Source organism: Cyanidioschyzon merolae, chromosome 2 (assembly GCF_000091205.1).
Source record: "Cyanidioschyzon merolae strain 10D DNA, chromosome 2, complete genome".
Lineage (NCBI taxonomy): Eukaryota > Rhodophyta > Bangiophyceae > Cyanidiales > Cyanidiaceae > Cyanidioschyzon > Cyanidioschyzon merolae.
Genome location: NC_010128.1, coordinates 323,666 through 350,342, shown reverse-complemented (window position 1 = coordinate 350,342; position 26,677 = coordinate 323,666). Strand labels below are relative to the sequence as shown.

The 26,677-nt window shown below is 56.8% G+C and overlaps 9 protein-coding genes and 2 non-coding genes across 11 annotated transcripts; 5 read left to right on the top strand and 6 right to left on the bottom strand.

The window, feature by feature from the left end:
- Positions 1–44: 44 nt before the first annotated feature.
- Positions 45–1,481, top strand: CYME_CMB126C (dehydrodolichyl diphosphate synthase; the record flags this gene model as incomplete). Its single annotated transcript, XM_005535159.1, has 1 exon — positions 45–1,481. One exon carries the CDS (start codon positions 45–47, stop codon positions 1,479–1,481), a length of 1,437 nt encoding a protein of 478 aa, XP_005535216.1.
- Positions 723–2,854, bottom strand: CYME_CMB125T. Its single transcript, XR_002461208.1, has one exon. It is a non-coding gene; the product is annotated as a hypothetical transcript (transcript).
- Positions 2,855–3,071: 217 nt separating this feature from the next.
- Positions 3,072–4,376, top strand: CYME_CMB124C (hypothetical protein; the record flags this gene model as incomplete). Its single annotated transcript, XM_005535158.1, has 1 exon — positions 3,072–4,376. One exon carries the CDS (start codon positions 3,072–3,074, stop codon positions 4,374–4,376), a length of 1,305 nt encoding a protein of 434 aa, XP_005535215.1.
- A 1,549-nt stretch (positions 4,377–5,925) lies between these two features.
- CYME_CMB123C (similar to tRNA (adenine-N1-)-methyltransferase catalytic subunit TRMT61A) lies at positions 5,926–6,942 on the bottom strand (the record flags this gene model as incomplete). Its single annotated transcript, XM_005535157.1, has 1 exon — positions 5,926–6,942. The coding sequence occupies one exon, from the start codon at positions 6,940–6,942 to the stop codon at positions 5,926–5,928; it is 1,017 nt and encodes a 338-aa protein (XP_005535214.1).
- A 360-nt stretch (positions 6,943–7,302) lies between these two features.
- CYME_CMB122C (hypothetical protein) lies at positions 7,303–10,914 on the top strand (the record flags this gene model as incomplete). Its single annotated transcript, XM_005535156.1, has 1 exon — positions 7,303–10,914. One exon carries the CDS (start codon positions 7,303–7,305, stop codon positions 10,912–10,914), a length of 3,612 nt encoding a protein of 1,203 aa, XP_005535213.1.
- A 1,651-nt stretch (positions 10,915–12,565) lies between these two features.
- CYME_CMB121C (hypothetical protein, conserved) lies at positions 12,566–14,992 on the bottom strand (the record flags this gene model as incomplete). The annotated part of the gene is made up of 1 exon (XM_005535155.1): positions 12,566–14,992. One exon carries the CDS (start codon positions 14,990–14,992, stop codon positions 12,566–12,568), a length of 2,427 nt encoding a protein of 808 aa, XP_005535212.1.
- A 921-nt stretch (positions 14,993–15,913) lies between these two features.
- Positions 15,914–16,834, bottom strand: CYME_CMB120C (similar to rotamase/parvulin-type peptidyl-prolyl cis-trans isomerase; the record flags this gene model as incomplete). The annotated part of the gene is made up of 1 exon (XM_005535154.1): positions 15,914–16,834. The coding sequence occupies one exon, from the start codon at positions 16,832–16,834 to the stop codon at positions 15,914–15,916; it is 921 nt and encodes a 306-aa protein (XP_005535211.1).
- Positions 16,835–18,056: 1,222 nt separating this feature from the next.
- CYME_CMB119C (similar to cell division control protein 48, AAA family) lies at positions 18,057–20,120 on the bottom strand (the record flags this gene model as incomplete). The annotated part of the gene is made up of 1 exon (XM_005535153.1): positions 18,057–20,120. The coding sequence occupies one exon, from the start codon at positions 20,118–20,120 to the stop codon at positions 18,057–18,059; it is 2,064 nt and encodes a 687-aa protein (XP_005535210.1).
- A 438-nt stretch (positions 20,121–20,558) lies between these two features.
- On the top strand, positions 20,559–21,911 carry CYME_CMB118C (ATP citrate lyase; the record flags this gene model as incomplete). The annotated part of the gene is made up of 1 exon (XM_005535152.1): positions 20,559–21,911. One exon carries the CDS (start codon positions 20,559–20,561, stop codon positions 21,909–21,911), a length of 1,353 nt encoding a protein of 450 aa, XP_005535209.1.
- A 2,422-nt stretch (positions 21,912–24,333) lies between these two features.
- On the top strand, positions 24,334–25,663 carry CYME_CMB117T. The gene has a single exon (XR_002461207.1). It is a non-coding gene; the product is annotated as a hypothetical transcript (transcript).
- A 39-nt stretch (positions 25,664–25,702) lies between these two features.
- CYME_CMB116C (probable nuclear movement protein NudC) lies at positions 25,703–26,140 on the bottom strand (the record flags this gene model as incomplete). The annotated part of the gene is made up of 1 exon (XM_005535151.1): positions 25,703–26,140. One exon carries the CDS (start codon positions 26,138–26,140, stop codon positions 25,703–25,705), a length of 438 nt encoding a protein of 145 aa, XP_005535208.1.
- Positions 26,141–26,677: the final 537 nt, after the last annotated feature.

Below are 26,677 nucleotides of genomic sequence, written 5' to 3'. Positions count from 1 at the left end.
GGCTAGCTTTGCCTTCGTTTTCTGAAAACAGCGTGCGGTATACAATGGACTGGATGCGCCGCCAACTTTTCGGTTTACTAAGCGCATACCTACCACGTCACGTGGCGTTCATTATGGACGGCAACCGCCGCTGGGCACGGCAACACCGCCTGGAGCCGTATGCCGGTCACCCGCGTGGCTCTTCGAAACTGATTCAAACAGCGCAGTGGTGTTTCGACGCTGGCATCCAGTATGTGAGCGTGTTCGCTTTTGCAGTTGAAAACTTTAAGCGCTCGGAGGACGAGGTCGCAGCTTTGATGGCGCTGGCGGAGAGTCGGTTCGAGCTCATTCTGCGGGCGCTGCGTGGGGAGGTCCTCGAGTCTGCTCCCGTTGATGTAGACACCCAGCGGCTGGGAAAGCTGCTGCATCAGCATGGTGTGCGTATTCGAATTGTTGGCGCACTGTCCATGTTACCCGTACGCGTTCGTTGTCTGGCGGAAGAGATCAACGCATTTGATGACGAAGTGGTCACGAGTCGTCTTGGAGCGGAAAATCGCTGCCTGCTCAACATTTGTGTCGCATACAGTGGTCGTGAAGAGATGGAAAAGGTGATGGAGCAGGTACGATGCGGTATTCGAAAAGAGATGCTTCGGCCCGTGGACGTGGATGCGACGCTTTTCAGTGCCCTGATGTGGAATTCGGACCCCGCCTGGAATAATGCCCTTGAACGCGCATATTCAGCACAGGTGGATTTACTTGTGCGAACGTCTGCAGAACCGCGCTTATCTGACTTTTTGCTCTGGCAACTGTCGGCGTGTGAGACTTGTGGGCGAGAGGCGCAACTCGAATTCGTGGACGCCATGTGGCCTGCATTTGGCCTTTGGGACTTGCTCGTGGTGCTCGGGCGATACGCCCACGCAGAGAGAAATCGAAGGGCCTTGCAGCGTGCTGATCTACGTTGTCAGACGTGTGGTCGTCATTGGCTGCATCCTTCTCTTGAAAGAGACTATGTTGGAACCAATTCGACGCATTTGTTGGATCGGAGCGGCGCTTTGCGTCGTCGGCAGTCTGCATTCATCCAATGGTCCGATGCTTGTTCACGTCTCGAGCGCAAGGAGTTTCTCGCTCGTTCTCAGTATCGTGATGGCGCAGGTGATTTGCAGCTACCGAGAACGCCGATAAGCGCTCCGTGTCCGAGCGAGAGTGCTGGACCTGGGCCAACGTGCTGGAGCAGCGCTCCGGCAGCGCTGCGGTTTCTGTCAGCAGCCCAGAGCCATCGGGTCAGTGAAATCGGGAACGACAGTGACTGCGCTTGCAGTCGACGCTCTTCCGAGCCGTGTAGCGAACGCGACGCCAGAGAGCAATCGACGGTACGTCATATACCGACGCCTTCGCCAGCACCAGAATGCCACCTGGTGACGCCACAACACGTAGAGCGCATGCCGCGGAGTTTCGCGCCCATCTGCCGCTGCCTGCCCGATGCCTGCACCCAAGACACATGACCGCTTTCTCAGTGGCGCGTGCGAGTCACCACAAAACGACGTGATCGGGCGGAAGCGCGCCGCATCGAAGCGTTGCAACGGCACAGCGACGGGATTCCAGCGGTATCGGCTTTGTCGGCAGCGATCGTGCCTGTGGTTGCGCCTGCTGCCTCTGTTGCCTCGCGTTCGTTCTACGACGCTGAGGGCATGCCGCCGCCAAGCTGCATACGTCCCGTGAACGGCCTCGAAAATGTGTCGAAAGTTGCATGCGGGGCGTGCCCGAGCCTATCAAGACCCTATTGGATGTTGTCGATATGCAATGCTCGCCGTTGCATCCGCAGGCGCTTCGAACCAGTGCGCTAGCCATGCTGTAGGTGTTATTGCTAGCGCGCGCGGTGTATAGGTCATTCCGAGATCCTGCTCGGCGTAAAGCCCTGAACCTTATGCCCCCATACCAGCAGCATTCGAATCGGACACCGATCCCATACTGCCAAGAGAAGCATGCGGCTGCAATGGTATGCTCCCGGTGACGGCTCTCAAAGCGGATATGTCTGCTACTGGGCTCCGGGCGACCTCAGCGCGAAATCAACGACGCTCTCTCTGCTCCATACGAAAACCATGTGCAAGGACGGAGCAGACGGTCCGCGTTTGCGTGCATATTGCTCGTGTACAGTGCGTCTGTGCTCCGCGATACGCTTGCAGCGAGCGCAAATGCGTACTGCATATATCTAGAGAGGAATACACAGCTGTCGTGCCGTGAAGCACGCATGCATGCACTGGGACACGTGTACAGTCGACAATGCATGCACTGGGACACGTGTACATTCGGCTATGCGTGCATGCCCATATGCGTGCACCTGCAAACTTGCGCGCAACGCGGCACCAGGCGCACGACGGCACTGGTGCTGTGCAGGGTACAGGTGCGCAGCGAGCATTCCAAGCGCACTTCACTAGAGCGCTGTGGGAATTTTGCGTGCGTGCACACTGCGCACTCCCTGACCAGTACTTGTCGTTCTTGCGTGCTGCTTTGCGCTCCGAGTCAGCGCCCGAATGCTCGACTTCGCAGGCCTGCAGTTGCGCCTGCACGTTGCTGTGCACAGCGATTATCTGCCTGAGCTGTGCGGGCGCCGTCGACATCGAGCACGGTTCGTGCTGCTTTTTAACCAAAGTCTCTGGTTAGGTTCTGCATTCCTCCCGCACGAACAAGCTATCGCCTTGTCCGCGGCACGCGAGCGACCTAGTCTCGGCACGGTAAACGACGTCGTAGCAGCCACGCGGCATATCGAGCTGTCTTGCTCGAGGCCGGGCGGCTAGCGCTGCGACGCCCAAGCACGACACCGCGTTGCACCTCGAAAAAAAGCTGCGTTCAGAGCAGAACTCCGCGTCGGAGCGATACTGAGAACAGCGCGCCGCTCAGGCACGAATTCCCGCGGGGGTCGAAACGCAGCGCGAGCCAGCTTGGGCGAGCGCAGACGGCGGGCGCGGCCAGTCCGCCGGCAATTCAAACTAGCGATCTGGCGGTTATCTCTCTGTCAAGTGCTAGACACGCCAAGGCAATAGCTGTCCGGGGGCTGCACGGTTGGCACACCGAGTCGCCACCCTTCTGATCTGATGCCCCGCTCGAAGATTTATTCGAGACGGTACAAGTCATCTGCTTGGACACCTCTAGCATCCACAGATCACGAGGTTGAAAACACCTCTCTGATGCCCGGTCAAGGCGCTGCCGTCGATGCGCCACCTGGTACACCACTCGTCCAGTTGAATATCGCGCTTGGGACGGGGTCGCGGAAGCCAACAAAGTCGCAACTGAGTCGTTCGCCGGTCCCTGTTTTTTTGCCCAGTGTCAGCGTGCCAGCCACCGGAAGCGCACTCAAACTTGCACTGTCGACGCCGCCGTCACCGGCGCCCGCGCAAAGACCTCCTGACGGCGATGCAGCTCTACTAGAGACAACCCGCGGCGATGAGTGCAACGAGAGAAGTAGTTGCCGCATATCGCGAGCTTCGCCGGCCAAGCGACTCTATTTCTTAACGAAAGACCAGCTCAGATCTCGTACATGCATAGGAAGAATACCGAGCTCGAGCTTTCGTTACCCGCTGCGCCCCGTGCAAAACACGGAATCATGGGGTGAGGCTTTACCGCCGCACGTCATCGAGTTTTGGAGTAGCAAGAAGGTATCTACAGCTCCTGTTGAAATAGAGCCGACTCGCAGAGCATCCTTTGCTGCCGAGTCCACGAATTCACAGCTGGACGCTGTCGTATCCGTTCCGCAATGCGAGTCTGCGTGTGCATCTGTGGCGCAGGAGCTATCTTCTGAGAAGGCGTCCTCCGATAACTGCGCACAGTCTGAAAACCGCGCGTGGGATCCCATTGAAGTCTATGCCGCCGCTTCTGAAACCGGAGAATCTGCTCTAGAAATGCACGAAAAACGACAGCAACGTCTTCGATGGAAGCTCTCCTCGCATCAACGCAAGAGCAGCATAAGCTATTTCAGCCCGGATGACATGATCGGAACGCCGCCACGGCGGACCTGCCGAGCGTCGGCGCCATCGCGCATCGAAGCAGGAAACCGAAACGAGCAGGCTGGTGAGAGCGAGTCGATGGCGTATCGCGGTTTGTTGCGAGCGTCACCACGACGCCTTCATCATCACGCAGAGGAGCTGCTCCTGGCCAATGTTCGGTTTCTCGGTGAGCGAGTGCGCGAGCTTGAGGAGCACGTTCGCTTCCTTCAGAGGGAAAATGAGGTTCTCAGAGCCGCGAACTCGCGCGTCCAAGCGCCCGAGCCGAACGCCGCGACCCCCGAGAAGACCACCGCAATAGAGGCGAACCAGGTTACAGAAGAGACGCCCATGCGGCCGGACATACTGTGCGTCAGGAGTCCGCGCCCCCAGATTACCCTCTCTTCGCTAACACCATAATCGACATATCCCCAAATGTTGATCCATGAGAGCCGGAGCACACAGGCAGCGATCGATAATGCTGCTTTCGATCTGTTGCAAGCGATAGATGACCAGCTTGGCGAGCTGCTTTCTGCCTTGCGCTCATCCGTAAATTGGATCATGCTCCGAAAACGATGAGGCGCTTCCAAAGTCAGGCCCAAGGCAACCGCTTTCCTTAATCATGAACTATCATGACCAATCGAGTTGCATGTACCAAGCGTTCGCCATTTCGCAGTACCCCAAACGTCCATTCAGTCCACTGCTTATTCAGTACACCGACTAGTGGTTTTCGCTTCTCTGCATTCAACGATATCCTGACACATAAACGAGACACTTACCCAGAATCTATTCCCCTATGAAACGGACGCCATGAGACAGAGCTCTTCACGTCCGACTTGGCATCCGAGAGCTTGAACCCTGGACGAAGGCTTGCCCCTCGCTTGTGACGAATACGCGTATGAATGCTGCAGGCAAGTACTGGCTCTCTCTGTGGTGCCTGGGATGCTCCAGGAATCCACTATTTCCCCAGCAGCTTTCAGAGCGAATTTCCGAAGCCAGCTGGCACTTGTGCATGTCACCCCGGTGTACAACTCCTAGACTAAATGCCATCTGAATGAACGCGGTTCCATTCGTGCACGACACCATGATGTATGAACCTGTGTTCCCAGAGCGGATACCAGCCACAATAACGACAACACATAGACAGCCTCGGCACCTGGTGTCGCTGTCCATGTGAGTCGAGGCGCTGCTGGTGCTTTCGCATAGCGGCCTTGCCCAGAGTACGCACAACGCAACGCTGACTCGTAGGCGCGATTCCGCAGTTTTCGATCGGAATCGAATCCTCAAGAGCGTTGCCCCAGGGATGCGTACACGATCCACAATGGTGCGCCACTTTACGCTGCACATGCTGCACCAACACGCGTACGTATCGCACCGGAGTACGCTCTATCGCGCTAACGCTGGAGCCAAACGAGAAAACATCCACGAATACCAGCGGCACGCTGCGAGCGCCCCTGGTAAACCGCTATCGCCAGCGGCAGGCGCCAGACACCGAAGCGCGCGGTCAGCTGGCGTCGCCAGGCAGTCGACGTTCTCACATGAACATTCCCCGAAACGGATTCCGGGGTTACACCACGGTTTCCAGACCAATATGGAAGCCCAGAGAGGTTGTGCAGATCCGACGATTCTTCCAGAAAGCAATCGTTCGCTCCCCGTCCCGAGTACCTCGGGCATGACGCTATGCGCTGGAAACAGCCCGCCACCACGAAGCACGCCCGCCTGACCTCGATGCCGTTGCCATCACATTACCCTACCAGGAAAGCAAGCCAGCCTCGCTACGGACTGTGGGGCTTTGTGCAGGCATTTTACAAATGCACGCCGCACAGCATCTGTAGAGCATCGACCATCAATGGAATCTCGAGTTCACCACAACGTGTCAACAGGTCCCGTTGCTGAGGCACTGGACCCCACACCGTTCACGTGCAGCATCGTTGAGCGTTCCAGGAGCCTTGCAGCAACACATGTACGTTCAGGTACGTCGTGCGCGCTTGTTTTCCGCTACGACCAACGTTGAAAGCAACGACTCTCCGTCCAGCAACCGAGCTTGGCGTCGTGCAACCACAATATACCCCGTGTGTGCACCGTTCGGCTGGAAACGTTGCGAGACGCGGGACCAGACGCTTTTCGTTGGCATGCGGGACCCCTGCGGCTGAACTGGACGCATCGATTGCCAGACGCAGCTCACATTCGACAACACCTGGATATCATAGAAACAGGCGCTCTGTCCCAGTGCCTTTCGTAGTCGCCAGACTTGTTCAACACTGGGCAAGAAAGCTGCCAAAACACCGAGACCTGGTTGCAGCACAACCGCTGCTTGCTCGACCACGAGGTGTGGCTCTGGCATGTCGAGCACCACGGCCTGCACTGAGGCCGGCAACGGTCGTGTATCGGTTGCAGCCGCTTTATCCGTTCTGTAGAACGGTTGCACGCGCACATCCTGGTGATAACAGTAGAGCAGGTGCGCGGGTGTCCAGGAACGTTGCGTCCAGCAGGGTTGCCAAACGTGCCCAAGTTGTTGTGTTAGTTCCACCCGAGCTGCACGGAAACGATCCTCATGGCACTCGTAGGTGTGCACGCGTCCGTTCGGAGCAACCGATACCGCCAGCGCCCAGGTCAAGGCTCCGCTTCCAGTTCCGGCCTCGACGACGACAGCGCCAGGCTCCAGCTCAAGTCGTGCGAGCAGACAGGCTACGTCCGGTGCGTAAATGACTTGCGTGCGTCTGTTTGTGACGTTCGGCACAGTCGTTCGGAAGCGAAAGGGCAACGTGCGTAGAAAGGCACCGGGTCGACGCGAACGACGAGCGTACCAGTAGTCGCCTGCTTGCCGCTTTCCCCGAAAGTCGTCGTGGAAAAAAGCACCGAAACGGGTTTGTAGGACACCTCCGGGTTGGAGGTGAATGCATTGCCACTCATTAGGCCACGTCTCTACGAGAAGCTGTTCTTGGTCTGGACCAGAGCCTTGAGAGGCGTCAGCGCCTAGCAGCATGCCCGCAGGGAGTATAACGGTGCAACGCGAATGTACAACGTCGTTCCAAGGACGTTGCTCGCTATTGGTGTAGAAGAGCCCAGAAACGCCACCGGCTTCGTATCCGGTACCGCTGATCGTCTCCGCAACAGCGTTTGCAATACTAGTCGTAGAAGACAAAGGCAGCAGCACTCGGATTCGGTGGTGTTTTCGATAACGGTTGTTGTAGGAGTGGTTGCTGTTTTGGTGGTGGTGTTCTCTGCTTTGGCTTTGATGCGAATAGCCAAGGTTGTGGCACCAGAGGGCCATCGTCTGGCATGCACGTCGTCTAACCTGTGTGGAGGACGCACGTACAGGCGGCGCTGAAACGCTAAAGCGACCATGGAGGCTTTGCAAAGAAGTTCGACGTGGTTGTCGAACTACAGGGAAGCTGGAACAGACGCCAGCGAATGGACGGCAGAAACGACTCTGGACGCCCACATCGAGCCAGAGAGGGATCCTTTCTGGTTGCTTTGCCCACTGGAGACGCCTCCGTCGAGTTCGAAACTCGCACCCGTCGATGTTGACCTACGCTTCGCTAACCGCACGCTGCTGGAAACGTCGAGTTCGTCAACAACAGCAACGCCTGCAAAGCACCCGGCACGAACTGAGGTGCAAGGTCCAGTCAAAGGAGCAACCATGGCGTCCTCCAGTGAGACTGCTTCAGTCGATGACGACGAACAGAACGCTCGCCGGGGTGCTTTCGCTCCAGCCGCTGGGGCGACGAGTACGGCATTGCTGAAGCGACCTACGTATACGACCGCAACTGGAAACGCCCAGCTGCAGTTTACTGACAACCCAAGCGATGCAGTACCCGCTGCGGGACAAGTGGAAAGTCATGCGTCTACACCAACGCCAGTAGCCACTGTAGCCGTAGCATCCTCGCCAGCGACGGAGGCAACAGAATGCACGTCGACGTCGGCAGCAACGCTGACTAGTGCGCCCGACAGGGTCGCGATGCGCTCCAAACCGCCAAACAGCGTGCCTCCGTCAGTTGATACGATGCATCCACATATCGACAGGAGCAGTCATGCAGCGAGCATCATACAGTCTTCACCCGTTGATGCTTTGCTGCGAACAAGTCGCTCTTGTGCGACGTTGCCACTCCAGAAACGGTTGCGTCCAGCTAGTCTTCAGCATGCGCTCTTGGCTCGCGGAGGAAAGCGGGCGTACCTGCCTCGCAGCGTCAGTGAATGCACGAACTACTTTGCAGTAGGCGGGGCAACCTTGGAGGACCCCAGTCTCGTGAGTCTGAGTTTTCGTGATCTAGATAGTGACGCGATAGGACTGGCACGATACCCGTCTCTTACAGGCACGCATTTGAAACTGAGTGCACGAGACCATGCACAGCACCTGGTGCGCTCCGTTGAAGATATGGATGGCGCTGCCGGTCGAGGCTCCGGCACGCAACAGACTCCCCGGATGACGATATCCTCAGACTCAGGTACACGACCGGATTCAAGCATTGCGGTATCGATAGAATCAAGTACACTGAAGGATGCACTGGTATCGCGGATGCTCACTGTACGCGATCCTCTGCGGTGGAATCGTTTATGCACGATTCGTTACAACGCGTTCGAGTGGGTACTTCTGGAGTGGCCTCGCGGACCGGTTGCGTTCATAGACGCCTTGTTGCTGGATACGGAGCGAGGCGTCCACCAGTGGTGTAAGGTGCGCGCGCCGCCGCAGTGGCGACAACGCCAGTTTGCCCAGAGCGGTGCTCCAGATCGCTCCATGCTCGCTGTAGCCGTAGCGAACACACCTGCTGCAACGCCCGAACCTGTTACCGGGGTTCAGCATCGTACCTCAGCAGCAGCAGCAGCAGCATCTGATGAACAACAGCCTATTTGCCGTACGAATAGGGCCGTGCGGATGGCAATCGCGACGATCGCCAGCGGGTGTTGCGCACCTCGCATAGACATCCTTCAGTTGTGCTGGCGATGTACAGACTCTTCTGGTCAGAGCCAGCACGACGGGCAAACAAGCGGAAGAACGCCATCTCGGGGGGCGTCTTCGGAGCAGAGCCCACATCATGGTACAACTGGGGTGCCGCTCATTGGTGACCTGCAAATTCTCGCTGAGATAGCGTTACCAACCCTCAGCAAAGTGCGCTCCCTTGCCTGGACAAGCAACGATCAGTCACTGCTGGTCTCGGTCGCTAACAAGTGCAGCTATCTGCTCCGGGAGCAGCGTCTCGGATCCCTGGTACCAGAGCGGTTGCTGGTGGCAATGCCATCGGATGCAACGCTGTGGCGGATCGAGCGTCGTTATGATTCGGTTGTTGTCGAACAAGGAGCACGGTCCATCTGTGCTTCATCACAGGGATACCAACAAGCACAGAAGGCACCTGGAGCGTCGAACGGGCCAGGCGGGTCAGTCGCTGCTCTTGCGTCGTCCACAGTGTGGCGATACTCAAGCGGATGGCCACATACGCCGACCCTTGGGGTTTTCTCCTCAAGCGAGAATCCAGCTGCGGGTATCAGCAACGACTTGGTGCCTTCGCTCTACTGGTTCTATGGCAGCGGGATAGCTAGCGTTGCACTAGATGCGATTCCGAGTCCGTCAACGAAGGTACCGCGCTTCGAGCCGCTGCCTCGCTATCGTTCGTCGAGCAGTGCAGCGTTCAGAGCGGAACCACAATTGGCAGCTTGTCGAGTGACGCATGTGCATGAAATAGCGGGGCAAGCAGCAACCCCACCACCGCTTTTCCTGAGTTGCACAGCGAGTCGCTTGTTGCTGTGGGCACCACGCGCTCAAGTTCTGCTTCCAGAGCACACTGAAGCAGGTGCACCGGCAACCTTGCCACCAAGGAATGGCTCCGGTGCTCTCCAGCGTGCCACTTGGAACGATAGCAGCGACCCTGCCTCGACAGATGATGCGCTTATTTGCATTCATGAGTGGTTTATGGTGCCCATGCGTCCCCTGTGGCGTCGTGAGCGAACGCTTCGGCGACTTGCGAGCCATCGAACTGCAGCGATGTTTTGGTTAGATGGGCTAGCGTGGCCGCTTAGAGGCGACTTTGGGGACAAGCGCTACCTGCTCGTAATTGCTGCTGTAACTGGCTCGCGTTCGGGTCGTTCGGCGCTGCTCTGGGCGCTGCTGGTGTCGACTGCGGCGGAGACAGCCAACGTTGCGAGGGGAAGCGTGGAATCCGCGCTCCACCGGCATACAGGTCATAGAGCGTTGCGTCGAACGGTATGGCAGCTCGAACGTGCAGCCGAAGTGCCGCTTTGGGTACCGTTGCCGCCCCGTTGGCGTCCAACAACGGCTCCTTCCACTTCGACTGTGCAGTTGATACCGACGGGGATGCGACTGCTGCCCAGCACGAGCGAGAGCACGACCACCAACAATCGCGATAGCATCCTCGCATTGCCCTTGACGCGCTTTCAACTGGTGCAGTCGTGGTGCTGGCTAGCTGGAGATATGCCTACAGTACAGACGATGCCGCTGATGAGGTTCGCCTACACGCTAACCCCGCTGCTTGTACTGTTATTGCCGCTGCGACCAGTTCAACCAAGCGCTGCAGATCGACGATACGTGGAACGTCTCCTGCGGCAGGTGCGGAGCGCTCGTCAACAGACGGCATCTTCGCCAGGCACTGCTCCAGTGCTCTTCGCAAGTGCACCGACCTCGACAGGCGACAGGGCGTTACTGGCGTCGTCGCCCGAGCAGCTGACAGAGGTGCTGGCACTAGCAAGACGAGCGCGTAGGTTTGAAGTGCATCCTGCTGCTGCCGCAGAAGTCGGCGTTGTAGAAGGAGCACAGCCTGTTCACGTACTGCAACAGCAGCGGCGTATATACAGCAGACCGGCGATGGATGCTCCACCGGATTTCCCGCATACAGAAGCATTTGTGGATTGGTTACGTGACCTGCCGCAGCGACTGGTCACCGGGGACGGTGACGCTCACGAAAGGGCGTCGATGTCATCCGGGCGGGGCCGGGGCGGGGCGTGAGGATCGGAAACCGGGTACCTGGTGCTCCTGGAGCAGATAGGCGGGTTCCAGCTGGGGTCTTCGGCTCGAAAGAGGTGATGAAATATGGTGATCATGCCCACGTTAGTGAAATCGCTCCTCCTGGCTGATCGTCTAGTCCAAAGGAAAGCTACACGCCGCGCTGCCGTCGCTCACAGCGTGCACGTGGCGTTCTCGTCTTGGTCTATTCATTTCGGAATAGAATGAAACGGGTCCAGCAAGTCCACTCGCGCGTACATACGAAGGTTAGAATCGTTTTCCCGTGGTCACCAACACCAGCCTGAAAGGCCCTTTTCTGCCATCGCATCCTTTTGCTCTCTGTCTCGCTCGAGGATCACCGCCTTGAAGTATGCCAGTCTCTCCTGGCTCGAAAGCTTTGTTGTCAGCAGTCGAAGAATCCTGGTTGCTGTGTGAAAGCACCGACTTGGCAGTTTCCGATGGTTGTTCAAGCAATTCGTGGACAGGCAAAAGCTGCGATCTACGCTTTGCTTGCCCTTTTCATCTCCTCTGTATGCAGCCGCGCTGCAGCGTTTGCATCAGTGACGCTTGGCTATGGTCGTGCGTTCCTAGACGTTCACCAAACCGCCGCATCTGAGCGCTGCCTCGTGGCACTAGGAGGCTTTCCTTTTCACCTAGTATGTGCTCGTAACGCGTACGAAACGCTCCACTCGATGCGCTTATCGGTGCCCGAATCCGGTGCCATGCCCGACGACCACAGGCTTCTTCAGGGCGATCTTCTCGGCGAGTAGGCTGTCTGCTGCACACATAAGCACGTGCTGTTCCATTTCATTGCGGATATATGGAAGCGGATGCAGTCCATGACGAATCAAATGTCGTAAGAGCCAAATCCAGGCCGGAGAACAAATCGAGAAATTCCGATTCGACTGCACTTTATACGTGCGGACCGATGACGCACCTTCCACTGGAAGTGATCACTGCGATATATAGAGCACGCGTCCGATACCCTTTTCTATGCCGAGAGAAGCGACGGAAGCCGCTGTGAGCAGGTGCCGTGCGCGGCACCAAACCGTTGTGACGTGCGGTTCCGCCAGTGACAACAACGCGTGCAGCAATATCTATGTATGGTTGTGCGTGTGTTCAGACGGAATCGAGCACTGGACGGAACAATTCCAGAAAACGCTATACATAGGCTCATGATCAAGGCATCGAGAGACGACGTAGGGCATTATCCTCGGTATTCCAGCTTCAGGCGTTGCTGTGCCCCCACGATGCCACGAAAACCGAGCAATTGAAAGATTGAACATGGCGTGGTATTATCATGTCACCCTTAACGAAACAAAAATAATTGTGTCATGTACTTATGCATTGCGTAAAGATAGCGCCTCTTTGATGACATCGTGATGTCATCTGGTTTCCGATTTCGTCAGGAACCCCAGTGGCAAAGTGTCGAAGCGGTCTCCCCGACTAGCCGAGCAAGCATCCAAAGTATGCATCGGTACGCCCTTATTGCCCGATTCGAATTTCGAGCCAGAACATCGCTACCAACCTGGGACAACAGTCGACAACCTGAAGCACAGCGAGTCGTTTATTGTTCCATTTTTAACGGACCTGCGTGTCGTGGAGCGTCCGAAAGCCAAGCAGGAGGCACCACGACCTAGGAGCAACGAAGGTATCACGTCCGCATCGACGCAAGGGCCATATCCAACGTTTCAGTTGCTTTGCCTGGATGCCATCGGGTGTGTTCAGCGCCAGAGGACGCCTCTGCCTGAACGTAGACGAGCACAAGCACCGGCGAAAGCACTTGTGTACAGAGTTGATCGCCGTTGGATAACTGCATGCTCGCGTGCTCGCCGTGGGCATCCACCAGACCAGTCCAGTGGACCGCAGATCGCTCCGGGCTTTCATCGACAAGTGATGCGGACTTGCTCGGCTCCGAAGGGAGCCAAGTCAAGGACCACTCGCGAGCCAATAGCGTCCATTCGGCAGCCAGCGCTCGGTAGCGTGACACTGCGGCCGTGCCGATGACCTCCGCCAGGCACAGTCGCGTGAACGTGTCGAAGACAAAAGCACCAGACACACCGCTATCCTGAACAAATGCTTCAAGGTCCCGCTGTAGCAGCAAGAGTTGCGGCAGCAGTGCACGCAGTAGATTCGCCATACTCTGAACACACGAGTCGTCGTAGATGCTTGTACGCCAGACCTGCAAACACACGTCCTCAATGGTACACGATGTAGGCGTCTCAAAGGAGTGCGCAGCGTCGTCTGGGCTGCGTCTACTGTCGTTCTGGAGTAGGAGCGGGGCACAGCACCCAAGTGCCTGATACCAATGATCCCAAAAGTCGGCGGTTTTCGCCCAGTTGCCAAGTGCGTCGGCGGTCTGCTCCTGCTCTGCGCTATTTGCGAGATCAGCTTTGTGCAGACAGACCCAGACGTGGGGATAGCGGGTGCTCCTGTGGTCACCGGTTCTGCAGAGTGTACGCCAGTAGGCCAATAACCGCTGCAGTTCATCCACTGCGAAAGCTTCCGCTGTGGTGCTGCTGTCAATAACGTAGACCAGTGCATCCGCTGCGTCGAGAAGCGTGCGCAGCGCAGCAGGCAGCTCAGCAGCAGGCTCGAGTTGCGTCGGTATCGAGGCGCTCATGGACGGACTTGCCTCGTCGGGGTCGGAAACGGACCGCTTCGTGGGCAGCGCTTCGCACGAGGCCGCGTCGCGCGGATCCTCCCTGCAACTTGCGTCGACGACAACGACCGAAGCAGGTTCAGTGCTCAACGACTCGGATAGGGTAGCGTTCTCGCCGTTCAGTGTCGAAGATTCAACAGGCGGTAATTGAGCACGCTGCGTCTGGGGGTGCTCCTCGGTGGCTACCTCCGCTTGGCAGGCTGGTCCACTCGAATCTGCGGTACCGGAAGTGTCCCCTCTAGAAGCATGCTCCCAGAAGACAGTATCGATGCCAGGTGTATCTACCAATTGACAGGAGATCCACGGGCTGTAGGTCACATCATGAGCCACAATCCTAGATGTGCTTTCCAGGAAAAGCGTTTCGTGTGCGCTGGTCTGATGAAACACCACGGAGTGTAACGACGTTTTGCCGCAATTTCTTCGGCCTAAGAACACAATACGAGGCTTGTTGTTGTTGTTGTTGTTGTTGTCAAAACCGTAGCGGTCTCCGGGACGCGCCCCTGTTGTTGATGCTGCACCCGCTGCGTCAGACAGCGTTCTGGAGTGCTTCGTTGGGTGCCCAGCGGATTCAGATGCGGTCTCCAGGGCGGGTGCAACTAGACGGGACGCGAGCTGCTCCGTAAACCGCCGCTCTTCTACGGACAAGTCAGCGAATACCTCCTCTACAGATGCTGCATGCTGGAACAGGTGCCTGTTGCTCGCTATATCCTGCAGATCCTCAATAGAGAGGTTGTGTGGGCTGGGGTGACCAGCACCACCACGCTCCTCATCGACGTTGCTGGGGACGCTTCTCGTTGTGCTTGGACTGCTCCGATAGCTCAAGCTCGCAGGCTCGCCGTCGATACCAACGGGCCCCGAACTCGACAGCGGTGAACTAGATCGGGAGCGCGGAGAAGCGGTTCTAACTGGCCCAAGCGGCGCATCGTTCGCTGGAGCTTGCGCCTTTGCGGACGACGGCGCTCCGGGTGTCTGCCGCGGCGTACGCGCGTTTCGCTCTGGGAGGCTCTGTTCGGGAGAACTCGAAGCGTTCTGAGCGCTCCTACTTAAAGTTCCGTAAGGCCCAAAACTAGTCGCATATTCTACATAAGAATGTGCGATAGCGGCTGGCGAGCCAGCGACGAACGCATCCGTTTCGTTGGGGACACTGCCCGGCCTGGTGGGCGGCGGCGTCTCCGGCGACGGCTGCAAACTCCGACGCTCCAGTTGCTGTGTCAGGAGCCGTGCCCTGAGAGAGGCTCGAGTACCGCGACCCGGAACAGGAATGCTGTGGCTTTCCACTCGTTCTGGTAACGGTGCTTTCGGCGCACTCCGCTGCACTGGTTGTGGCGCTGATGTCGCGTGCGGCGGCGTCTCGAGACTCGCCGACGCGGTAAGCTCCGAGCGCTCCTGACGCTGCGGAAGGCGCGATGCCGGTCCCATTCTATTGCTTCCAGACAATGGAAGATAGTGAATACGTCCTAATCGCCTGGGAGAGAGACGTGGTCATTCGGGTCGTGAAAAACGTCCATTCGAGAGCACCCCGAAGAGAACGAGGGAGATTCGAAGCTGGCGACCTGGGCACGCCCAGTCGATGACCTGTTCGTTTAATTCCTAAATGTCGCAAAAGATTCCAAAAGGTGTTTACCGGACGCGCGTCGATCCAAGAGACGTCCATCAAGGATCATAACGTACAGATATGGGATCAATCGTATCAAAAGTGTTCACCGAGCACCCGTCGATCCACGGAACGTCCATGAAGGACCAGAAAATACAGATATAAAACATAGCATCGCAAAGTATTCACAGAACACCCGTTGATCCACGCTACGTCTACAAAGGTTCATTCGGTTCATGAGGAGGCGGTCACGGGAGATTGCCTCTAATCGCTTGCTTCGACCAGGAAGCAGTCCCAGCATGTCCCTTTTGACTATTGGTGATGATTCGCGACTCGCTTACGGATATATCTGTGCCGAGGTTTCCGATGGTGCATTCCCTGTACCAACCCGCTGTGCTCCTGTGCAGCTCTTCGACATGCAGAGACGAAACCGCGAAAAAGGCTTCAGCTTCCGTGCTTCAGCACATGCCAGTGCACATTGCATAGGCTCTCAACGGGTACTCTGGCCATCGAGCAAGCCACTGCACGCTGCGGATTCGGGAAAGCGCCAGTGCTCCAATGCTAGCAATGCGCACGCTCGGTGCAGAAAGCTCCGTATCCTGGGCACACTGGGCGAGATTTGGATGCCGGCGTCGCGTCCCGTGTCGAACAAAATGCCTCGACAGAACGGCTTCATACTCGCTGGCGTCTAGTAAGCATGCAACGGAGCCAGGACGCTCGCACGCTCCCCAGCCGGTAGCGATGTGCTACGACAGTTCCCGATGCCTGCGCAGGCCTTCGGGTGTCTGCGTTTCCAACCAGGGCCGCACCGCTCGTAACGCCCGTGCCATCAGCGCTCTCTTCGATGCATCCTCCATTCGAAACGCTTTCGCTAATGCCTCCACCGACCAGGTCTGTGGTTCCAGGTAATGCGCGAGCAACATGCTAAGGGCTTGCGCATGGGTGAGCGCCCCCTCAGGTCGCGGTCGTCTCTGGGCGACAAGCGCCTCTGGCGACGGGAAAACGTTGGGCATCGGTCGAGCATGCAGCGCAGCACTGAGTTTTTCAATCTGTCGCAGGTAATCAGTACCTGGTACGCTGCTGGCTGAAGTTGGCGTCTCGGACGGGCGCGTCGTGGACGGTACCGAACTGGCACTGCTCTGCGTTGCCGCCTGCTGCTCCAGGCGCTGTCCTATCCACACTACGTGCCAGCCGTATTCGCTTTGAACCACGTCAATGCTCCCAGCAGGCTTCTTTGTCTCGAAAATGGCATTGTCAAACAGCGCTGTTGTTTCTCGAGGACGGATCCAGCCCAGTGTTCCTCCTCGGTCACGAGATGAGCATCGCGAATACTGATAAGCCAGACTTTCGAAGCGCTCTCGAAGCGCGTTGTCGCCTTGAGCGGCCTGCTGACGCAGAAGCTCACAAAGCCGTTTCGCCTCTGCCTCCTCGTCGACGAGGATATGGTGAACGAACGCCGCTCGCTCTGGCGGGGTGCGAACCCGCCAACGCTGCTTCCCTGGTGTGTCTGTTGTCGGGTTCGTTATTTCGGTTGCTGACGGAGCACCACCACCACCACCACCATTACCACCATTACCACCACTACGGTAGACGCTGCTGGTTTCGCTCTGTTGGAGCCTTGAGGCAGGTGCGGGCACGCTCCGCAGACGGCTGACAATAGCTCCCATCGCGGTCGGCAGCTTGAAGAGCGCGTCAGGGCCGCTGCACCGTCTCTTCTAGACCACCAGTGCAGCAGTTGCCTTGGCTGTCGACTGCAATGTGCGTGACAACTCCCGTCTCGAAGTCTGGCGGGTGATGCTGTTTCTGGCAACGGTTCTAGGTTACAGTCTTCGGTGAGAAAAGCGACAGACGCTTTCTTTCAGCCGCAGGTTCGAGCAGCAGTCCTTTGATACGCGGGAAACGCCACTGGGGAACTGCTCGACGACACTGCACAAGTTCGACAGCTGCGACAACCAAACTGCTTCAACAGTCGTGTCCAAGAACTTGATTACAAGACTCAAGTTGCATTCAAAGGCGAGAACGTACTCTCGACCGCAAGGCAAACGGTGCCAGCGTGCGTGAGAGGCGCAACAAGAAAAACAAACCGCCTCACCAGCCAGCACCAACGGACGATAACCGACTGGAGACACTCGTCCGCTTCAAAACACCCAACGCCCAAGCCCGAACGCGTTCCATCCAGGATCGACGTCACGCCAGGGTGTTATGAGGCCCTCTGTAACCTCGTGCTCGAAAAAGAAAGCATAGAGCGCAAACAAGCAAGTTTTTTCAATGGGCTGCGCACTGCGGGAGCCGCTCGTATCCATCCATCATGGAAACGCTTTTTCTATGGTTCAGCGCTGTAGAGAAGCCCGTCTCGAACAGCACGCCTGGGTAATGGAGTATGACGGACGCTTTCCCGAATGTCGATAAACATGGTGCAATCCGGGACACACACTGGTATGTGAAAACGACTCTTGACTCGCCTGAACAACAAGACCTCTCATCGAAGGTAATTGATACTTTGTTCAAGTCCATTCGTATGATGATCATGATGGCAGCGACGACGACAAGTCCGTCTCAGAAGACTTAGACCCACAAGTGGATGCCTATCCAGTGCGTGGATTGCGTCAAAGATGCCAGTTCATGGCCGTTGTGCAAAACCGATGCGGACACCCGCTCTTGCTCCACAGCTCGTTCGATCTTTGCAGCAGAAGCGAGCACACAATGGTGACCTGTTCAAGCATCAGAAAATCACACAGGCAGATACCCAAAGTGCAGACGTACAATGGCTCGCAACCGAGGACAACCATTGCCAAAGCGGCTACTTGCCGGCGGGATGCGGAATCCGCGTGACAGAAGCCTGCCCCTTACCTCAAAGATATAGAGTGAAAGCAGCGAATCAGCGTGGTATCAAGCGGACACATAGTGCGTTGTAGCATGACAGAGATCCCATACCCAGTCGGATGCGGCCTGACGCACCCCAGCCATATCGAGACCGCTCGTTGCCGTCGCAAACGCAGAAGCGTGCTCTCCAATGTCAGCAGGTAACGCATCCTGGTCCATAGCGCGACTTAGATGGTACTTGAACGCCTCCATCCGAGTGAGCGCATCCGGTGTTGGCAGCTCGATGTGCAGATCCAGACGTCCCGGTCGCAGGAGCGCTCGATCCAGTCGCTTCGGCTCGTCGGTGGCAACGACAAAACCAAAACGACGGCATCCACGACGTGCGTAGAAACCATCCAAGTACTGGAGGAGAATGCTGAGGAGGCGCTCATGCACACCATGGGTGCTCGAAGGGCCATCTCTCGCTGCCGCCAGCATCTCAATGTGATCAATGAAGAGAACGCAGTTTCCCATGGATTCACAAACGGTCAAGACGCTCTGCAGCGCTCGTTCAGCCTCTCCAACACGTGCAGAAACAATATCTGTTGCCTGGACGGGGAGCATGTTTAGCGCAGGCCACGCAAAATGTGCTTCCGAGTCCAGCCAGGGATGCGCTAGCATTTCTGCAAAGTGTGTTTTGCCATTACCAGTTGCTCCGTACAGAAGAATGCCAAGAACATTCCGCTCGGAACGCAGGTGACGTTGCTCGCTGCCTGTGTCCTCGGCAAGGTGTTCGGCTAGGGCTTGGCGAACAGTTCGCTGCGCTTCTCGCACCGCGCGCCCAAAGAGAGGCAGGGTGCGAGTTCTTGCTGCTGGTCGTCGCCACCAGCGGATGGCGCCCACTTGACGAACGATCGCCGGTGGCGGAACTTCCGACAGGTCGAGCAGGTCTTCTCCGACAGCGCTCTGTTGCCTAGCAAGCGCCGCCTCAACGCCGTTTGAGTGCTGACAGCAGCAACCAGCGTGGACCCGCGCCTCCCTTGAGTCATCGGGGTCGGTGCTCGCCCTGGATGCCGCAGCCTCGTCCGCAGTTGCTGCATCCAAGCCTGTCTGCTTTCGAGGGCGCGCCTGTCGAGAAGCCAACAACACCAGGGGCATGGCATGCGAAGCGTCACGCTCAACATGGCATTCCTCTGGGAGCGATAACGCTGGTGCAATCGCCGTAGTCTCCTCACCAGAATCGTTTTCGTCCGGATTCATCTGCTTCTCGATGTTCAGAGTCTTGTCGAGGGTCTTTTTCGAACAGTGACCCGAGGCTTGCACCGAAGCATCCCGCGGGATGCCTCGATGCAAGGCAGGCGCATCCACTGGAGTCGTGTGCGTATCAGCAGCACCCGAGACTCCCGAGCCGTGCCTCATCCGCAGCGTCCAGAGAAGCGCATGCAGTTCTGCATAGGTGTAGCCTGGGGTGATATCCGCAAGAGGCTCCGGTCCTCCAGCAAGCTGAAGATACTGCTTTCGTTGCTGCCACGTGGGCAATGGAACCGGCTGCTGAACGCATCCCCAGCACGGCAGGTGCGTCCAGCAAGTCATGATCAGCGCTCCCGGGCCACGTGATGCCCCATCATCCGTTCCGAGCCATCGCATCTCGGTGCAAAGCACTGTCCATAACCAGGATTTTAGATGAAACTCGCTGCTGGCCAGGGTTGCATCTGCGACGGTTCTCCGCTCGCTTCGAGAGACGGATCTTCCGGACTTGTCGCCGAGCAGCGCTCGGTCGGGTGAGCTGGTGTCCGAAGCACCAGAAGGCACGGCGTTTTCGATCAGCCAGCCGATATCCGCAAGCAATAAGATGTCGTTTGCTTCATCGCGGAGAAGGTGACATAGCTTCCTCACTGCATGGCGAGGCGAGTCCGCGGATACCAGCGCCGCACAGTGCACCGGGTGTACCCGGAGGTGCAGACGCTGTGCTGCCAGCTGCACCCGTGTGCGTTTTCCCGCACCTGTTGGTCCGTAGAGGACAAGAGAGCGTGCGCTTAAAGTTCGCTTCTTTCGTTGTGCGAGGCTCTGCTCTATCCAGGTTGTGAGCGAGCGATCAAGCTCGTCCGCCTCTACATAGGCCTTGACCGCGTCGCCTGGAATCGTCTGCATCGCTTCAATAACAATTGGGGAAAGTAGCCATCAAACCAGCCGACGATCATACGGGCGGGCAAACAGGCCAGCGATCAGTGATGTCGAGCGAGAAACGCGCTCGATTCTCGGCGAAAAGCTCCACCGCTCGAACGTCCGCAAGCTACGCGAAACACTGGACGTTCAGACCTGGTGCTTGGCAAGCCAGTCCTTTCATGCGAGACAGCTGCGTAACCTCCTGGACCAGAGCACGTGCCTCAAAGTCACTTTTCCGACTCTTGGTCACCAAAGCGCACCGCTTCCATTGACGTATATCCCGTCAGGCGTACTTGCGTCAAACAACCTGACAGGAGCGCGCCCATCGTCCAGTGCTGAGAACAAGCCCCGGCGCCGGTGCGGTCGATACGTTTCTGCGCTGGCATTCGGGTGCTTGAGCGCAAGCTCTAGGTGTTCGACACTATGGCGTGGAAGAAGATTCGCGAATACGACGCTAAACGGCTCCTGAGTCACCACATGGGTCGACGGCTACGCGCGGTGCAGGTTCAAGCGAACCGCAGTCTCGTGGAGAGCTTGCCAGAGCAGCCGTGGCTCGCGTCCTGCCAACTCGTCGTGAAACCGGATATGTTGTTCGGAAAACGCGGAAAGCAAAACCTGGTGCTACTAAAGGCGGACCTTGAACAAGCGGTAGATTTCGCTGAGGATCTCATAAAGCGACGGGGCGAGATCGAGGTTCAGGGCGTTCGCGGGCGAATCACAACCTGCATCGTCGAGCCGTACCTTCCCCACGACGTCGAGTATTATCTGAGTATTCAAAGTGTCCGCAACGGTAACGTGATCAGTTTCAGCTGCGCTGGTGGTATGGATGTTGAAGAGAACTGGGATAAACTTAGAACGGTGCAACTGGGTCCGACGGAGACGCTCCAGGAGCGTCACTTTGCCGAGCTGTTTACGGACGTTGCGCGTGAGCAATCGCGCCAGGTTTTGGAAGCCTATGTAGATAGGTTGTACGCCATATTCGATGATCTGGACTTTACGTTCCTTGAGATGAACCCGTTGACCATAGCTGCGTTCCCTGGTGATGATGGTCAACCTGCACCCGAGCCGCAGGTGTGGCCTCTGGACCTGCGTGCCGAGCTCGACTCGTACGCAGGATTCAAAAACGCTCGCAAATGGCTGAACGTACAGTTTCCTGAACCCTGGGGATGCTCCAAGTGGCCTCAAGAGCGCTTGGTTGCGAACCTGGATGCCACATCGAGCGCATCGCTCAAACTGACGGTTCTGAATCCGAAGGGCAGGATTTGGACGATGGTTGCTGGCGGCGGAGCTTCTGTTATTTACAGCGATACCGTCGTCGATCTCGGGTACGGTGACGAACTTGCAAATTATGCGGAATATAGCGGTAATCCGAAGCCAGAAGAAACCTATCTATTTGCTCGAGCGATCCTCGAACTGGCTACAAATGAGCCGGACGGGAGGCCGCGTTGCCTCCTCATAGGTGGCGGGATTGCGAATTTTACCGACGTTGCAGCGACCTTTACTGGTATTGTTCAGGCCTTGAAGGATTTTGCAGGAAAGCTGCAGGTAGCGCGAATGAAACTCTTCGTTCGACGCGGAGGTCCGAACTACGAAACCGGTTTGCGTATGATGGAAGAGGTTGGCGAGCAGCTCGGCATTCCGGTAGAGGTCTACGGACCTGATGCCCATATGACGTGTATTGTGACGCGTGGCATCGAATGGATTACAGGCGATGCTTCAAAAGAGAACGAAAGCGAGTCTTTGACGCCGAGGCGGCGGCTGCGAGCGTCCGCTTGAGGCCAACCGTTCCGATGCGACGAGCAGTCGTGCTGTACGTAGCCTCGTTACCGAGACAAGTTATCGCGGTGCTGAGGCGTCAAGCGATCCACGCTCTCCGCTGTGAACCGGAACAGATGATGCGTTCATGTCCAGGAGGATACCTGTAGGTCTTTCTCTTTCCGAGCACTGTGGAGGTTCTCTAGCGCAATGTCTGCCTAAGAAGCTCGAGAAACGCGGAATACAATTTCTGTTGACCCAACGCGCATCCAGCAACGTACATTCAAGATTACATTGCCGGTTTCAGAGATCATGTGACCTGGTTAGGTCGCAGCAGCATCTCTAGCCTCTGGATACAGTGGCGATCAAATTACCCCTGCAGGTTCCCGATCACCTGGTCAGGTCGCAGCAGCGTCTCTAGCCTCTGAAGCAGCGCCACAGCTGCCGTGTAACGCGGCAGCTGTGCACTGTACGCATGTTGTGGACTCGTCGTTCCGACCTGCGCCAGCAACACTTGCGTCCTATGGTGTTGCGGTCTACGAACACCAAGTCACTGCAACTGCAACGACTCGTTGTGCACATGACCATGTGCTCGAACGACGACGGGCCTGCCGCAGGGACTCTGTGGCAGCATTGTGGTGGCTCCATTTACTCTAGAGCTCTGTCCAAGCGTCGCTAACCCGTATAATGCATCGATTTCAATGTCAATGCGTACCATGATACCCGTATCAGACTTCAATGGGGCAAGTGCTCCAACACAGGCGTCCTTGCTGAAGGCTTGCGACGCTCTTCGCTGTGCTCCAGACCATCAGATGCTGGATAAATATGTGAATGCTTGTTTTTCCCCTCTGTAACCTATGCTTCTCAGTACGCCGTTCGCTTCTGTCCTTCCAGCTTCGCTGTCAACGGTGGAAGCATGTTCATGGCAGCATTCGATTCCTTATTGCTGTGCTTTTGGCTTTTTTTCGACGAGTTTTATGCACATATGGAAATTATGATCTGTGCATCGCTTGCTTTTTGTATCTTCTTTGTATTCGGACCCGGAACGCCGTTCGACACGTCGGAATTTGATTGAGATCATCTGTACTCATACGAATATACGACATCTCCTCGTCCCCCGAGTGTCGTTTTGTAGTGCGTGAACGTTTGCTTCACTAGTCGCGACACGCCTTTGACTGGCAAGGACGGCTTCAATCGACGCTCGTTTTCGTTTCCCGTTCAAGTTCAATAACCTACGAGAACGCGCCAGGTCGGAGCGATGGCCTCGCGGAGGTCATTGCAGGCTGCACACGCAAGCGCACACTATCTCATTCGACAGAGTGTTTGTGGAACACGATGTCGTCCATGATGAAACAAGTACCGGAAGGAAAATCCAAGACGGTGATCAAGTCGAAATACTTCGATTCGTCTACGCTGCCATCTTGGAAAACGCTGACGCACGCTCCGATGGCAGTGATCGCTGGGATCACTAGAGTCTGAGTCCGAGGCCCTTTTCCCTGCAAACAGAAAGGACAGGAGCGTTTCGGAGCGCATCCCATGCGAAGCATCATGCTGGTTCGCGTGCAGTTTCTCCGACGTCTAAAGCAGAGAATGATTTGTGTTTTGAACGGAGTTGGTTATGGGACGTGACAAGCTCAGTATACTTGCGCGATGAGGTTTTGATCCAGTCATCAATTGACGATGACAAGTTTCTGCTCTGCCCGTCTATCAAGGGGCGCGATCTTCTGCGCCAACGGGCCGCCATGAAACACAAAGATCGATAACTTGAAGCATAAACATAGTATGAACCTGCTGCACGAAAGAAACGCAGGAGCGTGGAAGCGCATTCGTATGCGTCGGGAAACGGTTTCCATTCGTTTTTCGAATCTCCGTTTCATCTCGTCGTCCGTCATCGTGAATTCAGTGACGCAAATAATTCCAACGACAAATCGTCAACAAAGCCACTCCAAAAAGACGACAGAAAACCCTAAAATACGGATCGATTCCGATTCATTTACTGCTGCACCTCGAATGTCGAGCCAGTACACCGAAACAAGGTTCAGAAATAACGAACATCGGGCACAGAGCGAGTCGTTCAGCGTTCAGTCTGCGTCCGACACGGGCCTCGAGTCGACGCCCTCTGTGCGGTACGGCAGCGCAGTTCTGTATCCGTTCAGCGACCGCAATGGCGTTAGAGGCACCATTGCGGTCGCTTTCGGCAGGCACCAGGCACACACGATGCGAAGTATGAAACGACCAGAATATCCGAGAAGAAGTATAGGGAATGCAGCGGGGGGTAGGGTGTTTGATGGATACTTCGCAGTGCACTGAAAACCCCAAAAAGAAAGGAAAAAGCGCATAATCGGAGAACGCTGGCCTAGGTAAACGTTCTGTCAAGGAAAAAAATCCGACACTGGCGCAATCGAGAAACGGCTTTATATATGAATTTGGATGCAAATTTACGGCACGGTGCGGAAGAGGCGGCGAGCGCTTGACACCCTCGCACAGGTGCTATGCTCCGAGTGGTTTGCATGACGCGCAGGCAGCAAGATCGCCATCAGGCAGCTGCACCGGCGCTCGAAGATGCCCATTCAAGGGGGAGGACTCAAGATCCTCTGGGCACAACGCCCGCACGCGTTCGAATCGCGTTAGCACCACAAGACGGTGGCAAGTCGCTCACTTTTTCTCAACGACAGTGAGAAGCGTGGAGCGCACGCTTTTGCTGGTACAGAGCAAACGGTGCAGAACGTCATCAGGGCGAGCACCTGGTCTACGAACCAGTTTTACGAACGACGACTGCGTGCGTACCTGCTCGTGGCGCTCTTCCTCTGCGCTGTGCTGCGAAAAGAGAAGCAAACACTCTTGGACGCCTGGTTGACCAGGGGCGGAGTGCTCAGAGCTTAGCGCATGTGGTTTTTTGTGGCAGCTATCCATCTCATACAGAACTTGCCAAACTTTGCTTGGAAGGTTATCCACAGACAGCGCGAAGACGCCGAGCACGCACTCGAACGCTACAGTTTGCAGCGATCGGTACCGTTCTACGCCCGCCCTGTGAGCCTGGAACAGGACCGCTGGGCACAGCTGCGGCAAGACTTGGGTCGAGACCACTGGCAGTTGGCGCGCCAGACGCTACTCTGTGGATATTCTCTGGTAAAAGCGGTACCATTCAAGCCGGAGGAGCGAGCAGATGGCTATCCACCTCCGCGATGGCTGCAGGGAGCGGTGCCCCAGCTTGACGCGACCGAGATCCCAGCGGAGCTACGGCGGGCAAGATAAGTCAACGACAACGTCTTCCTGTTTGCACGACGAATATCATGACTCCAAACGCATTCCATCGGAGTCGCGCGTTTGCCCGCCAACCACGCCATGCTGCCGGCGAGCGCCTGATTGCACAGGCCGAACACCGTCGTGGTGCACAACGTGGTTTACATTGAACTATGATGATCTCGCGTCCAGCTGTGGTGAGAGCATGACCCCGAAATCGAGCTCCAAGTGCTTCTGCTCGGAAGCGCGCAAATGAAGATTTCCGTACGCTTCAGTGTCGTGAGACAAACGCAGGTTCTGTGATACGCGTCTGCCGGAAAGTGCGCGTCCGAACACGTTGCGTCATGGTTCAACGCGCAAGCGTGCAGGACGTGACTGCACTGAACTTGTGCATATGCCGTACGAGACGCCAAGCCGCATCACATTTCCGTCGTACCCAGAGAGCAGGTAGTTCTCAATCGACCGATCACGTCGCCCGAGTTCAATGTAAAAGACAGGGCTGAACCTGACGCTGATCGGCAATAAAGCGAGTTGGTGCACTCGCACTGAGTCTCACTCCAGTCGCTGCTTCAGGGCCCGGGCGCACCACTCCCAGGTGCTCTCTCCGCAAACATTCGGGCTCGCTGTTGGAGCATCATTTTCTCGACGAGCTGCCGCGTTTCGCCGTCAAGGTCCGACAACCGACTTGTTTCGGGCTCGCACTTGGACGGGTCGATCTCGGCGTCTCCAACGAGCACCCGAGACCACCACTCCATATTGTTCGACTTTTCCAGCTCCAGAACCAGACTGGTTCCCTCCAAGTACCAAAGCGACTCACCAGGCTTGATCGGACGATGCAACTCGCCGTCGAGCAGAACGCTGTCTCCGTAGAGCACCTGCAGTCGATTTGTGTCGAACGAGACTTTGAGGTCTCGTTTCTGTGCAATGTCGTGCTTGAGGACCACAGTCACCTGTTGAAGGGTCTGTGTCCAAGTGTAACGGTCCGTTTCGCCGCCGTTACCAGCCATGATGACACTTCTCAGAGTTCGTCACAAACACACACAGAAAGCACACCTGCTGGGGCGTATCCCAGGTGCCGCTGCGATGCCGAATGCGGCAGCGTCGACGCCAGACGGCTCGCACCACTCGGCCTACCGAGAGCGCTGCTGCGGGCCGCCGAGTCCCGGCGCTGGCGTGGAAAAGGAGCGCGGACACGCGTACCCGCTCTACTGAGGAGCAGAAGCGCTACAGTCGTACACGCGGAGTATGCTTGCTAGAATATAACGAGCAGAAGCGCTTTCTTTATCGCACAATATCGATGTGTCTGAAGTACTGTCTGCGAATCAAGTGACCGGGTGAAACGCATACTTCGCGTATGCGTATCCAAAGGATGGATCGCAGACCACCGAACTCACTGGCGGATCGTTGATTCGTTTGCGTTTGGGCGCTCTGAGATGTGCCAGTTTGCAGAGCGGCAAACACATGGCCCACGAAAACGTCCACCTTTCACACGTCGGGCAGTACCTGCGCCACAGCATGCAACCGGTGCTCTCTGATGGCTAATG